The 15,126-nt window shown below is 41.0% G+C and overlaps 1 protein-coding gene across 1 annotated transcript in view; it reads right to left on the bottom strand.

Moving 5' to 3' along the window:
• dip2ba (DIP2 acetate--CoA ligase B (putative)a) overlaps positions 1-12,703 on the bottom strand; it is a 44,195-nt gene extending 31,492 nt beyond the window's left edge. The window contains exon 1 of the mRNA XM_087179699.1: positions 12,454-12,703. Within this exon, the coding sequence (XP_087035825.1) occupies positions 12,454-12,538 (85 nt within the window). The 5' untranslated portion in view covers positions 12,539-12,703. The remainder of the gene's footprint in view (positions 1-12,453) is intronic.
• Between the last annotated feature and the right edge of the window lie 2,423 nt (positions 12,704-15,126).

Genomic DNA, 15,126 nt, shown 5'->3' with positions numbered 1-15,126 from the left:
TTACTTCATCAAAGTGATAAGACTGGTGAACAACTGTACATTGCTCATTGATGACTCAGAGAGGCACAAGTGGGTTGACTGTTAGTAAGCAGTCAGGCCGCCCAATAGCACACTACACAGTAACTGCAATGGGCAGTTAGCTAACAGGTTGTGTGCACAGATGAACAAGACCACCTGAAGTGAGACAAACCCAAGATTGATTTCTGGTCAGATTAGCTAGCTGCCCTGCCACTTACTGTATCCTCCACAGTGGGGATTATCTGTCACCTGGAGTTATCAGTCAACTATATAATTGCTTTAAAATCTTATTTAATTTGAAACTATCACACTAATTTGATGATTCAGGCCCTGTTCACAGCAGATATGTTGACACATTTGTCAGTTCCAGGTGGTATCTCTGGTATTGTGCTTACTGGCTCATTAAAATGCCTTAATGGGACACTTAATAAAACTGAGCTAACAATAATGCTATCAGGAAAATTTGTGTTTTTCTTGCTAAGCCAAGTCAAAATGTCTGCTGAGAAAAATCCAGGTCGAACTACTACCCATATATTTGTTTAAATAACTAAATGTGTCTGTTTTAAAAATGAAAGGCGCAAAGTTTCACTTGATAAGTCAACAAAGGAACCATCATTATCCCAACAAACATGACATTTATCAACACAAAACACAACCAGCATTGATGCAGCAGTAGCAACAAGACACATGGTGGTATTGCAATAAAAAAAGATTGGATGAAAACACATTGGATGAAATATGGTTGTTTGATAAAACCAAAAATGTCATGCCAAACAACATCTGTACACCACTGCTATCGTATGTTCTGTCTTAATTGGCCGTTTCACTGAAGATGTTCTGATCAGCTGCAAAAGCACAGGTCTAAATAATAAAATGAATGATGGCTGAATTCCATTTAGCTGCTTCGTATCCAGTGTCCTGAGGCAGGTTTCACAAAGATAGACCCGACAATGGCTCACATCTAACCAAAATTCATCACTTACACCATAAATTGTTGTTAGTCCTCCTGTGGCACAAAATCTCAACACACTGCAGACATGGGATGCTGTGTGTTCTCAGTGTGGTGGGGCTCAGTGTTTCTGCTAGCCTGTCACGCTCATGATGTTTCCTTTGACAAACAAACCACTTTTCCTTATCATTGCTCGCTCCAAAACATTGTAAAAATTATGAGCTATGTTTTGCTCCTTCTTTGAGTCAATGGTCAGCAGGTGCCACTGATAGTTACCGTGGAAATGTGGAGTTAGCCTTGTTGTAGGGTAGGAAGATTAGGCGTATAATAAGTCAGGCTTTTTTTTTTGTGAAACTGTCTGACTCGTATTGAATTCATCTAAAAGAAAAATTAAGTTACAGACCACTCTGATTAAAACATCTTTGTGAAACCAGGTCCTGGTATCATGCATGCTGGCTCACTATCACACTGTCATCAGCCATCGTTAATGTTATCGCTAACACCTGTGCTTTTCCTATGATGGCAAGTCAAAACATCGGCTGTGAAAAAGAACAATTCCCCAGTATAAATTGACCAGTGTGAGTTCTTTTGTCACCGCCTCTTCTAGCTCATTTATTTTAACAATGAAGCCTGACTCTGACTTAATTCAGCACACTGTAAAGAAGAGAAAAACAGAGCAGAGCCTTATTTAGACTGAGGCATCCTGGCCGGCAGACTGCATGACAGTCCAGCTTTCAGCATTGCTGGGTAACCAGAGTGTATTCCGCAGTGAAAGTGAGGTATCAGGTTTCAACGTGGCTGATGTTGTAGTTAAGAGATACAGAGGTCAGAAGTGTGGTCTGAGGTTCACTGGGTCTTGGAAATCATCTGAACTGTGAGTGGATACACAAGACGACGTATCGCTAAACATGGGCCATATGAACTGAGACTGGCTTAGCAACAGCCTACCTCTGGGTGACATATGAACAAATGATGCTCCTTGCCTCTGCTTAATTGCTCATAGATGATGGGTTAAAAGAAGACACTAATGTAGAAGAAGGAATGTTAGCCAGGCAGCTGACTCATTAAATCAATATTAGAAGCTCATAACGAGCCATGAGTGGCCTTTGTGAAACACTCACACACATCCTGGGTGCTGAGTCTACAGCTGACATTGAAACCACACAGGCCTTATTGCCTACGTTCCACTCTCAAAGTCCTGACCTCTCACCACCCACTGCTCAGTCATTAAACAGCCTGTCATCAGGATTGGAATCTATGCCTGCTCTGAAAATGATGGTTACAACAACGTGCAACACTATAGAGGAATGTGTAAAAAAGAAACACGCTGTGGTGAAAAACAGGCTGTACGAATGCCTGTTGAGCTCTAAAATACACAAAGCTTTGTGTCAGTGAAAACATTTCACTTCACGTGGAGCTGAAGGTGCAAATTCACAGGGGAGTGGTAGTGAGGAGATGTTAGCAACAAGCTACTCACCAACAACACAGGCAGGTAGATGATTTGGCGAAGGTGTAGTGACAGGAGAGGAGAAACTTGGCAGTGCTGGTTTGATCCTGCTGATTATTTTCTTAATTCATTGTGTGCATATTGTGTATAAAATGTTAAAAATGGGTCTGAAAAACCCAAACATATTTATCACAATATATATTATCAATTTAATATAATGTAGAGCTTCAACAATCGATTATATTTCCATTATCGATGAATCTGATGATTATTTTGAAAATGCCCATCAATATTATAGAGCACAGGGTGACGTCATCAAACACCTTGTTTTATCCGACCAACAGTCCAAAACCCAAAAATAATCAATTTACTAAAAGACCACAAAAACAGGAAAGTCTCACATTAGAGGACCTGGTACCATAAAATGTTTCAGGTTTTTGTTTAAAAATGACTTGAATTATGAATCAATAATTGATGTAATTGACAATTAATTCTATGTAAGTTGACTAACTGACTAATCAACACTGTGTTGCAGCTCTAATCTACACTAATGCGGGTAAACATCAGTCTGGTGTGTTGGTGAACTGTAAAAACAGATAAACTGATAAAATAAATAAATAGAAACAAATAAATAAATATACATTGTTGTATGATTTTGGGGACAGCTGAGTTACTGTTTCACTCAATACTTTCTATTCAGCACAAAGAATTATTCTAAAATGGCTTAAAGTTTGTTCAAGTTGCCTGTACAGGCACAACTGAGTGTGTTTTTGAGTTTATGGGAAGCTTACCATAGAGCCAGACATGACAGTCTAACTGCGTGATACCACACATCTGGCAACAACTCCTTCAAGTTTCTGGCTTGTGGCATTATCTACCTGAGGTGTGTCAAGATATATTTGCCAACATGGTCTGAGTCTCAAGGGAAAGTTTAGCTGGATAATCTTGGGATATAACTTTAACTCTAGTGGCTGTTTCACCACAATCACAGCCAAATCATTTAGATAACATCTAGACAACAGTCATCATGTGCCGTCACTGTCTGTGGGAGTATGTAACGCCACACAAACCTACTTTAGATCCAGGGCCTCCTACTGATACAGGAGTGTGAGAAATACTGTGCGTTGATGTACTGTCACTTCTCGCTAAACAGAGTCTCATTCCATGCTAACAATACAAAAACTAGTCTAATTCTCATAACAAGAGTCATAACAACACAGATCGGACTTGGAGGCAAACAAGCAGCTATCTCCAGGAAATGACTAAGGCCAGCCTGGCCAGTAACTATAGCTGTGATTCTACCAAGTGTCAATATTAACCCAATGTTTCCATTCAAAGCAATAAACATATAAACATACAATATGGGAGTTTGCACCTGTCCTGAAGCCAGTGTTACCGACAGTTAGGGATTAAGAGGTTGAAGCCACACCCAACCTATGTGTTTTCATGGCCTTTGTTTTACCTCTTTCTCTCGGGAGTTGAATTAAAGGGGTCCATGACTACAAGCCAAGCACTAGCACAATGTGTTCTGAGGGGCCAAGAGGGGAGATACACATCGGCTTGTTCAGGGGGTTTCCTGAGGACTTCTACTCACTGGGAATTTTTGATAATCCTTTGGCTCCACACTAGAAATTAGGGAGAGAACTATTCAAATGCGCGGCACCGGTCCAAAAGGGAAAAACAACAAAAAACGAAAAACGAGCCAATGAGTGACTGACAGAGAAGCGGTTGACCTTTTGGAAACTTTCATTGTACATATACAGAAGTACTGCTTTACCCCTGAGCTCTGGTTTCCCATCAGCCCTTCCTGTGACGCAGGCCTGAGCTTTCATATATAGAAACTGACCAGCTGCTGAGAAAATACCCTGTGTCCTCCACAGCCTCTTCAAAAGCCTGTAATGATCAGCTGTGGCTGATCAGCTGAATGAGAGACAGAGACAACGAGAGAGGGAGAGAAATTATGAGTAACACAATTAACAACAAACAGCCCGTTTATGGCTAAAGTTCTGGTAACTTCAAGAGTTACTACCCTGATAGCCAAATATTGTTGCAAAAGCCATCCATTTTTGCAGTCAAAAAACATGTGGGAGCAGTTCTTACATTCATTGTTAATGCTACTGAAATGAGAAACAAGGTCTTTAAAGACCCAGATATCAGAAATGCCCCTTTGGCCTCCAAGTCTTGCGGTCTGTGTCTGTCAGAAAAGGACTTTACCATCATAAATCTACAACAAACGATGTCGACATTTACAGCTACATTTTTCAACTGTTGCTGACAGTTAACCTGCAACATGACACAAGTGAACTGACTTGTGCTATGGGCACTTGTTTGCTAGTTTCTTCAGCAAGCAATGGTGCAGTACAAGATACAGCATGTCTCCTTGCTTTGTTGCACTTGTGCTGATGTCCTGCTGTCAATATGTGTGTTATATGCAAAGATGTATTCCATTGATGTAAATCTACCTAATAGCATGCCTACTGATGTATGCACAGCAACATATATAAAATGTGACTTATTTTCAAACTATTTGTTGCCAATACCGATACAATCATCTATGAGTGAGATCAGCCGATCCACGGCTGCTACAGGTAATTTTTGGCATACATTGCAGATGGTGTACGTTATATCAGTCTCACACACTTTGTAAAAGTTTCACGACATGTTTTGTTTTGGTGGTCGGTCGCATGCAAGCGCTTTGAACAAGGTGGGAGGCAGGACTACGCAACACAGCACACAGCACTTCTCTGAGCCACAGACACTGGAGGGTTAACCACAGGTGATCAGTTTTCAGGTGATCGGTGACTAGAAGCATTCATTCGACCTACCAAGCGTGTGTTTTTAATGAAAATCTGCCGACCATGATCAGCAGTCGATCAATCGGGGCCTCGCTATTTCAAACTATTCCTTCATGATATGTTCAAGGAAGCTTTGATATCAGGTACCAAAAATCACTGCAATCATAAGCTAAATTATCAGAAAATAAGATCTGGAAGCCATCCATTACTTAAACATGGACACAGTGAAAGGAATAATGTGAACTCTGTAGTTTTGTGCTTCACAGAACTTTGATATTCGATATTCACTGTGGTGAAGTACTTGTGTTGATTTTCATGGCCTACTGGCCTGACATGAAGCTAGCTGCCTGCAAGCTTGGAAATTACTCTAAAAACTAAAAGGCATCCTCTGGTCAGCAATGATGTTGAGTTTACACAATTTGTAGGTAACATGCTAAAAACATCTAAAACCACTGCTATGATGCTTTAACAATTAGCACACCTATAGCAACTTTCTCAATGGGTCAGACAGCAGGCCGGTTGGCCTGAGGAGGGCAGTTCTCAACAGGCCACGGTATTTCACACACAACCCATGGGCGTAACAGCGACCCACATGTAGCAGCCAACTAGCCAGTTGGTTGGATGTGGAAGTGTTTGCCACTGGCTGCTGTCTACTAGCCAGGAACATTAGCCTCAGCGAGAAAGAAACACACACAATTAGGACTGACTCCTTGGGACTTAGAGAGGGTGGCCTCCGCTGCAATAATGGAGGAGCTTTTGTGTCAAAGAGATGCTTGTTTTCTCCTCCTCAGGCATGAAAGTGAATTTGTCTTGCCAGCCAGGTCTATTTATATTCACAAGAGCATTCTTCAGCATTAGCACAGTCACATGGCCTGCCGGGCAGTGGATATAGCCGAGCGATAGATTGGAGGGGCTCCGCGCCAGCTCCCAAACTGAAAACAACAATAAAATGCAACACACCTTGATTTCTGTGTTTCTACCACTGAGTTCATCATTTAGCCTGTGAAGCACAAATCAGAGTGTACATTAGTCAACATTGTCTGATGTGTGACTAAACCCCTGACTAAATTACTGCAGGCCACAAAAGCAGTCAGTGGGAAGATTGTGCAATGCAACGTCAGAGACATGCTTCACCGCCCGGTTGAGATTACAGGTTGGTGAATGAAGGTGACTGTTTGTGCGGACTGCACAAGGGTCTCATATCACAAAATCCTCATTCATTCTTCCTTTACGATGAGTCAGAGTTTGCATCACACCTATCAACTCAGTAAACAGGAGGCTAAAACAGGTTCTCTCACTTTGTGGTGGACAGACGTGCCCTGGAGAAGAAGACACACCTAACTGCGACTGTGACTCACAGATCTGCAACAAGACGGAATCAGGCTTGGCTCGTCTGTAAACATGTCCTATTTCTAAACACTGTTGATTTAAGTTGAGATACACAATAAGTTTACACGTCACAACAATGGTTGACTAAATGTGATGTGAAATAGTATTCATTGACTGTAGGGAACACCTCCATTAACCTGCTTCCTACCATAGGAAGGTCACAGGAAGAGCATAAGGTCAGACACAGAACAGAACCATTTCAGCGGCAGAGTCCTGCTCAAGGATACTTCAGCAGAGTGGATGTTTGCTACCTTTCAACCAAAGTCTTTAACGGCAATCACTCCACACACACTGTTCTGCTATTTCATGGCTTCCATGTGTCATCTCAGACTCCCACAGCACTGTAACTTCTAACACCGGGCGATGATTCAATGATCATATTGGTGAACTAATACGGTGACAATATGATCACACTCTGGTATCCTTTGACAAAACTCTTCTGTACATTTATGATTCCAAGCTAAGTATAATTAAAAATGAAGAAAATGTGTTTGTTATCACAGTTTTGAAGTGTTTGAGTTTCCATTGCTGTACGGAAGATCCTTCCATTCATTTGCTATACCACTTATCCTTTGAGGGCCGCGTGGGAGCTGGAGCCAATCCAAGCTGACATTGGGCGAGGGCGGGGTACACCCTGGACAGGTTACCAGGAAACTACATGTCTTTGGACTGTGGAGAAGACAGTGACACAGGAACACACAGAAAACAGGGGTTTGAACCCAGAGTGAGGTAACAGTTCAAACCACTGCCCCACCGTGCTGCCCCTGTACATAATAGTGGAACAAAATTAACTGCACACTACATGAAAATAAATGCTTTATGTGTATATTTACCATTTTTCAATAATGAACACGTAGGATATTGAAAAATACATTCTAAGACCAGATTTCAGCGATTATTTTGGCAGATGTTGCGATTGCAATATGAGTCACGATTTCAGTTGGACTGGTAATTGTTTTTGCTTTTGTTTTCACTGAAAAAAATATAAAAATGATGATGGTGTGATATTTGTTGGGTCTAGTACCAAAGAAGTATGTTCCTTTACGTCTGGAGAATACAATTTGTAGCTGGGGCGTGTACTCTGTAGCACCACAATGCTTCATTTATGGTCTGTTGTGACACATTTTACCTCCATTAAAAAAACCGCAGCTCCTGCGATTTGAATATTGCTCTTGGCCATATTGTCCATTGTGCAGCCCTATTACCGCTACTGATTTATGCCATGTTGCCCAGCCCTACCTGACATCACAGAGCTCATTCAACAAGTTAAGCATCTTCTACTGTAGAAAGTGAGTTTCACACCAGAGACTTGCAGGTTTAAGTGCTGATGAGTGGGATGTCAATATATCTCCTGGAACTAGTTCAAAGGAGTTAGTTAGGCTTTTTTTTTAATCCTATGCATGCCCCAACGGCTACCTGGGGAGGATGAAAAAGTCACGCTCACTAACCACACACACCAACACACCCACCCACACCCACACCACTCTGTAAGGGTGTCCTGGTATTTAATGAGAGCATGTGAATAATTCAGCCTACTACAGGCCTGGAGGAGTAAAATGGGACTGCAGCCATCATTAACTATTCACAGAAACAGTATTATGTCACATGCATACAAACATACTGTGTATACACACAAACACACATAAAGGAAGACCTTTGCCAAGAGTGTCCAACCATCTGCTTGGGCCTGAGGCCTTAGCTCTGAAGCTACAAGGGAGATGATATGTGCCTTTTGGATTCTGACCTATTGGACGCTTTACATAAAACTGACAAAGGATACTACCAAGATATCTAAACAGAGAAACAGGGCTTGATATGAAAACTCTTTAGACCGCTCGAAACTCATTAAAATGCAGTGAAAAATGGTGGAGAAATGTTCCAAGTTGTTTTGCAAGTGAGCTGCACAATAAATCTTTTTTATTGTTTATTGTCCCTCTTTGTAATCATGTTGCTTAAAAAATGCTCATGTTGAAGTGTCATGGTTCACATAACCATATCCTGGTTGTTATGTCAAGATGAAAAATAAATTCAATTTCTACCAAAATCTGTCACAGACAATCTTTCACTGAGATCTAAAAACATATATTTTTTAGAAAATTATAGCATTATGTTCCAGAAAGAAAAAGAAAACTATTTGACTCAATGGGATAAACATGAGTTCAACTTTTGAACATGTCATTTGGTAAACTTTTGTACATATTGCCACAGGAAGTAGCTGAGTAGTCTGTAATTGCGCTGTTCCCCGTTTGCTTCGGCAGAGGACATTTGTTGCATGTCACCGTTCACTCTTTCCCTCCCCTTTGTTTCCTGTCTCTCTAGACCATTAACCGTCCAATAAATGCAAAAAAAATGCCATATTAATAGTCTTTAAAAGAACATATAAATGAAAATACATCTTAAATTTAAATTAACAATATCAATTTTTACAATATTGCCCAATCCTATGTGTAGGATGAGTGCAATTACATTTGTTAGGGGTTTTAAAAAAACATGCAACAGTCAACAGTTGTGAAATGGTTTGAATCTGGGTAGAAACGTCAGCTTGACAATCATTGTGAGAGGTCCTAATTCCTCTTTTTATGCCAGCGCAGACGGAAGTGTCTATCACACATCTGTTATCTATCTCATTAGCCTAACTACTTACAAAAACAACTCTTTGCTGCGTATCCCATTCATAAATAATACAGAGAGAGTAGAGATATGTTTTCATGGACCTCCCCCTCGGCTGGGAGGAGAGTCCTCCTCAAGGATCCATCAGGCTTTGTCCTACACACTGTCACTGATGACTAGGGTCAGGAGGAGGGATGGTTGATATAGAACGGGTCCATATCAATGCTGTCATCCTCTGCTGAGGGCCCTCTCCCTTAATACACAAATGAGCCCAGCCTGCTTCTGCTGGGTGGTTGACTGTATGATTGGCCTAGAAAGGAAACAACTGGCAATAATCTGGACTCTCAGTCTCCACATACTGATCAGAGATACAAACAGAGAGTAAAACTGCATCTCCACATACACACGAACATGTGCACCCCAGAGTTTAAGAGCTTAGAAGCAGACTGGGAGGAAATGCCAGTCATTTTGAGTTTTATTCTAATGTCAAAACAGCACTTCGGCCTGGACCACCAGCTACTAAAAACTGGTCTGTGTGGAATTTTGCTTGTGTCAGCAACATTAGGTTTCTGTATAACACACTTGACAGATGGCAGGGGATGTCAACCAGGTATGCTAGTTTCAGGGAAGAGCCAGACATGACCTTTTACCCCTCTCCCAGCTGAGAAATGGCAGGGTGAGAGGGTGGACCTCTCCCACTAGAGGTACACACCACACGTCATCTTCTCAAGTATGACCATTCAGCGGCCCCTCCCTTCTCTTCCTATGGAGGCGGCTCATTCCAACGTGCACACAAAGACTGGGTTCAGCTGAATGGCCTAAATGGCAGCAGAGCTCCTGGCCATGGCGGCTCAGACCAGCTGAATGGTCCTCATTGTGTCCCCATGGTCACAGGGGGCTAGCAGAAATGGGTTGTTTTTAAGAGGCCATTTGGCAGGCCTGTGTTCTTATCCGAGCAACGCAGGAACAGGCATTTTCACTTGGTTCAGGGGAGGGCTTGTTGTGGACTCAAGAAAAATGGCCTATAAGGTGGTGACATGCCACATGCATGCAGTCATGATGGGACTACAAATACTTGAGAGCTGCAATGTGAAAAGCTTTACATTCACAAGCTATGTTGTCAGACAACTAATATGCAGAAGATCTACAGTTAATAAACATGGGCAGCAGGATAATGTGCATTTGGTTGTTTTTTGCATTGAAAATTATATTGTTTGGTAACCAACTCTCAAGTCTCACGTATTACTCACAAGCACTTGAACGCACCAAGGAAGTCTTAAAAAACTGCTCACAACTGCATTACTACATCTAACTGTCGTACAAACAAAGATAACATGTTTTACACTTTGATGGGTCACCGCAAGAAGGTTTCAAGGCTGCGTAAAATGATTTTAAACAAGCATTAAAAATGCATTTATCCATGGAAAAACATTTAAATCCCAATATCAATATAGATTGTGAAGTCTGTGAATTTCCATTAATTGAGAGTTTGTTAATGGATAAAACAATCAGAAAGAAATGTCTGTTTCTAGCTATTCCAGCAAATCCAGTACCTGACATATAAAAGTATTTCAACTGATTCAAAAATTACATAAAAATTCTACACTGCCATAAAAACAGTCCTGATCATTAATTTATGACACTACCAACAACACACCCAGAGATGCTAAAGGAACAGTTACCACAGTGTAAAAAGTATGGCCCATTCCCAGTAGACAAATTTCTATCTTCTAATGCATAGATGTCATATCATCAACCCCTACAATGACCTATGACTTTGTTAAACTGCCTGTAATGTGAAGTATATATACATTTATAATTAGATACTTAAAACATCTAAAACCACTGGTATAACTCTCTGATTACACACCACTTCCACCAATATATCCACGTACAATCAGTATTGGCTGATATGACCTGTCAAACTGTGTTATTCCAATATTCTCATAACTAACAGTAATTCACCTTTGAATATGTATTTGTATTTTTGCAGTTTGTCATGTGTTTAATTGTCAAATGCAAATGATCCACACAGTCAAGCTCTTTTAGACTACCATGTTCTTTTTTATGGCCTTATTACAGGTGTGACTGAAATGGTTAACCTGCCTAAGAGTTTGTCATAAATGTACGTCAGCCAAAAATATAAAATACTGGTTATTCAAATGTCAATCTGTATGGATAAACGTACACTAACTGATCAGCACTCAGGACAACTGGATTCACCTCAGCTGGAGGTGGAGGCATACTGTCAGGGATGTGTGATAGTGTGTGTCAGTGGTTGTAGAACAGGACAGCTGCTCTGGGGGAGGGGTTGATTTGAATATGCTTTGGATGAATGAATGGTCCAGATATGTGTAAAATACAACAAATTGCATGAGCAGACACACACACCTGACACACACCTCACATAAGACTGATGATAGTGTAACCCACAATGAGCATCACAGGTAGGTAAACCTATAATTCCAGTAATAGCAGGTTTACACAGGTGTACTGAAAAGGTTCTGTACACATCTTGTTCCAGTGAACGTGACTGAGGTCATATACCACGTTTGGGAATTACTGGCAGTCATCTATAACAGACTGTATCTTCATATGACACCAGGGCAGATCATGACTGCAGGCCTTATCATTACATATCAGCACAATAGTCACAGTGACTCACAGTTTTACTGCAATAAAACATTTTTTTTAGCTTGAACTTGAGTACAAATACCAAGTAACAGGACTGTATGAAGTCCAAATGGAAGCCATATTATATTATATATAGAGTATATAAGTATAACTAAGGTGACAGAAGAAGGGTCAAGCACTGATAGCCAGACCTTGCCTCTGGCCATCAGCAGGCTGTCTGTCAGGGCAGACTAGACTGCTGTTGGAGGAGATATTTTACAGAAACTCATCTTTAAAACGACGTTTAGCTTCATATGAGCCTCTGTGTGGTTTGAGATAAAGGAAACACGAGGATGAGCTCGGAAGCCCTTTCTCTTCCTCCAGTACAATGCTGCTTGTCATGCCCGGCTAGCTCGTGTTCCCACATCCTGTATTAGCACAAAATGAGCTAGGTGGCACAGCCTGACGTGCTCCCATTCAATGCATTACAGAGAGAGAGTAGAACAACAGGAGAACTACTGGTTTAATCGCTGCCGGTTAGCCCACACAGCTGAGACACATAGCTAGCTTGAAAATCTGCTATAACATCTCCCCCCATCAGCCCCGTCAGCCCCCCTCCCCGCCTCCTTTACCTTCAGACAGCTCCAGATCCAACTCCGCCAACTGGTCTCTAACCTCTTTTGGCAGGGCGGACAAATCCACGCCGCGGTCTGCCATGACTTCGCCGATAAACACGAGTGCAGTCTAGTCGAAAAGAAACCGGGCTGTTGCCGGGGAAATGTTAAAAAATTATAAATAAAACGCCCTCCTTCACGACACGAAACAAGCATCAGAGTGGGAGAGACAGTCCATCCGCACGGCTGGCCGCTCCGCCATAATGGGAGAAACTCACCAACGGCAACGAGCGGTCACGTGACTGCATTTACCTCGCCTGTGCGTTAATTCACCGCATCCTCTGTCGGAAATCACGCCGACACTGGCGCTCCCTCTGGCGTCTGACAGGCGGAAACACAAGGGGGACGGTGCTGTGTGTCATGTAGTAACCAGCTCATATAATTTCATCCCTTGAGACACATCAAGCTTTTACCCACACTATACATGCATGGATGAGTTACTGGAGGGGTCTCCTGGGCACAGGCACAGGGGACCTCTGGCCCCTGGGCCCCTGTGCCTCTGTATGAAGTGACTGTTCCCCAATCAAATTAGTACAAAGAGATAGAAGGAGAGATAAAAAACAAAACAAATATGAGTGGACACAAAATTACTTGGGCAACCAAAAAGAGACACAAGATTAGGGCTGAACAATATGCAAAAAAACCCAAAACATCTTACAGTTATTTTGTTAGATATAATAAAACGATTTCAGTTGGAATGGTAATTTTTCATTTTGTTTTCACAGAAAAAAATGATGATGTGATTTTTGTTGGATCTTGTGCCAAACAGGCATGTTCCCTTATGTCTGGCGTCTGGCGTCTGTGTCGCACCACAATGCTTCATTTCGAGTACGCAGTGGCATGTTTTACCTTTATCAAAAAAAAACTGCAGCTCCTACAATTTGGATGTTCCACTTGGCCATATTGCAATTTCGATAATATTTTTTGAATAATTGTGCAGCCTCACACAAGATGAGTAAAATGAGATGCACAGGCCCATGGGCCCATGGGTCCATGCAGTGAGGGGGCCCCTGAACCAGAGCCTCTATCTGAAATTACTGTTATTTAACGTTAATTAAATGACTATGCAAAATGAGATTTTTTAATTTTTTTTGCATGAAATGCAAAATGACCACAAAGAGAAGTAAAGCAACTAGAAAGAAATGTAAAATGAACACAAAGGGATGCAAAACAACTGAAAAAAAAAAGGTGCAAGATAATCAAACAGAGACACTAGAAAACCACAAAAGCATGCAGACAACTAAAAAGAGACACAAATGAAGTACAAAGCGATGTAAACCAACCAGAATGAAACATGAACAGACATATAAAACAAATATAACTTGACACCAAATGATAACAAAGAAATACAAAACGAAAAAACAAGAAAGAAAACAAGTGATTTTTGCACTTACAAGAACTTTTTTTTTATCTATTCCTGAGAAAAATATGTGGCTCTTTAGCTGCTTAATGCTCCACTATGTTCACCAGTTAGTCTGTCCGCTGGTTGGTGGTTAGCGGGTAGTGTACACTGAGTTCTTTGCCAGCTGCGGCTGAAAATGACACTATGAAAGTGCAGAGTGAACCAAAAAGGTCCAACTACAGTCCGGACAGCTAAACAAACTGAGTATATTTCTAGTTTCTAGTAACTAGTATCAATTGATCAACTAATAATTGTTTCAATAATTGTTTAAGTGGGCTGCTAAGTACAGAGTATTTGATAGGTACCTAAAGGCAAAATGCCATATATACAATGCACAGTGTCAGAAGAATGGGGTAGAGGCCCCAAGATCATTTTTGATCCAGGGCCCCATAAAAAAAGCTTAAGTATAACTTCAGAAAACAACTCTGAGTAAGTTACTTATGGGTCACCTTCAAAAGGCCAATGTGGCATCTTGACTGTAACCATTATAAAAAATAAATATACAATTCCTGCTACTCCCTCTGCAATTAAATGCTGCTTACAAAAAGTTATGATCATGAAACATGGACACTGTCTTACAAGGAAAACAAGCTTCAGACGTGGACGTAACGGTATAATTGTAGGCTACTGTGTAAGTCTTGCCTTTCCAAAAGTACTTGAGTGCTCAAAACACATGAACTTAAAATCAGCGCTGTAGCAAGGATTCTTCTCCTCAACACCCCCCTCAGCTCCTCAGAAACTTCACAGGAAGTCCTCAAAATCATCTGTTTATGTGTGTTTTTCATATTTTGTCAAGTTCAGTGTTGAATCATATCTTCTGTTTATGTTATTTCCCAAGACCAGGGTTAAAATGCTGTTTCAAATTCTTCCTCCACACTACCTGGAATAAAATAGATACTGAAACATTGCTACATGCCACAAAGTCCCACATGAACACAGAGGGTATGACGTCAGTGTCCTCAATAACAGCTTACAATAAAGTTGAAGAATTTCAGAATTTAGTTAAAAGGACATGAACCAATGATTCATTAGAAGAACCAGAATCACAAGACTGAGGAGACTGAGGTTACAACTAAAAACAAAGCAGTGCAGTGTCCTTACATACTGTATATTCTGTCATATTCAAATACACTGCCTTTCATACCACATTTTACCACGTAAGATTACAGAAAACATATTTTGTCATTGTGAATCTAAGATGAAATTTAAACAAAACCATTTAATACTCA

Source organism: Seriola lalandi, unplaced genomic scaffold (assembly GCF_002814215.2).
Source record: "Seriola lalandi dorsalis isolate HSWRI2012SDOR001 ecotype SW California unplaced genomic scaffold, Sedor1 jcf7180002054861, whole genome shotgun sequence".
Classification (NCBI taxonomy): domain Eukaryota; kingdom Metazoa; phylum Chordata; class Actinopteri; order Carangiformes; family Carangidae; genus Seriola; species Seriola lalandi.
The sequence above is the reverse complement of the archived record's forward strand: the minus strand, read 5'-3'. Positions and strand labels throughout refer to the sequence as shown.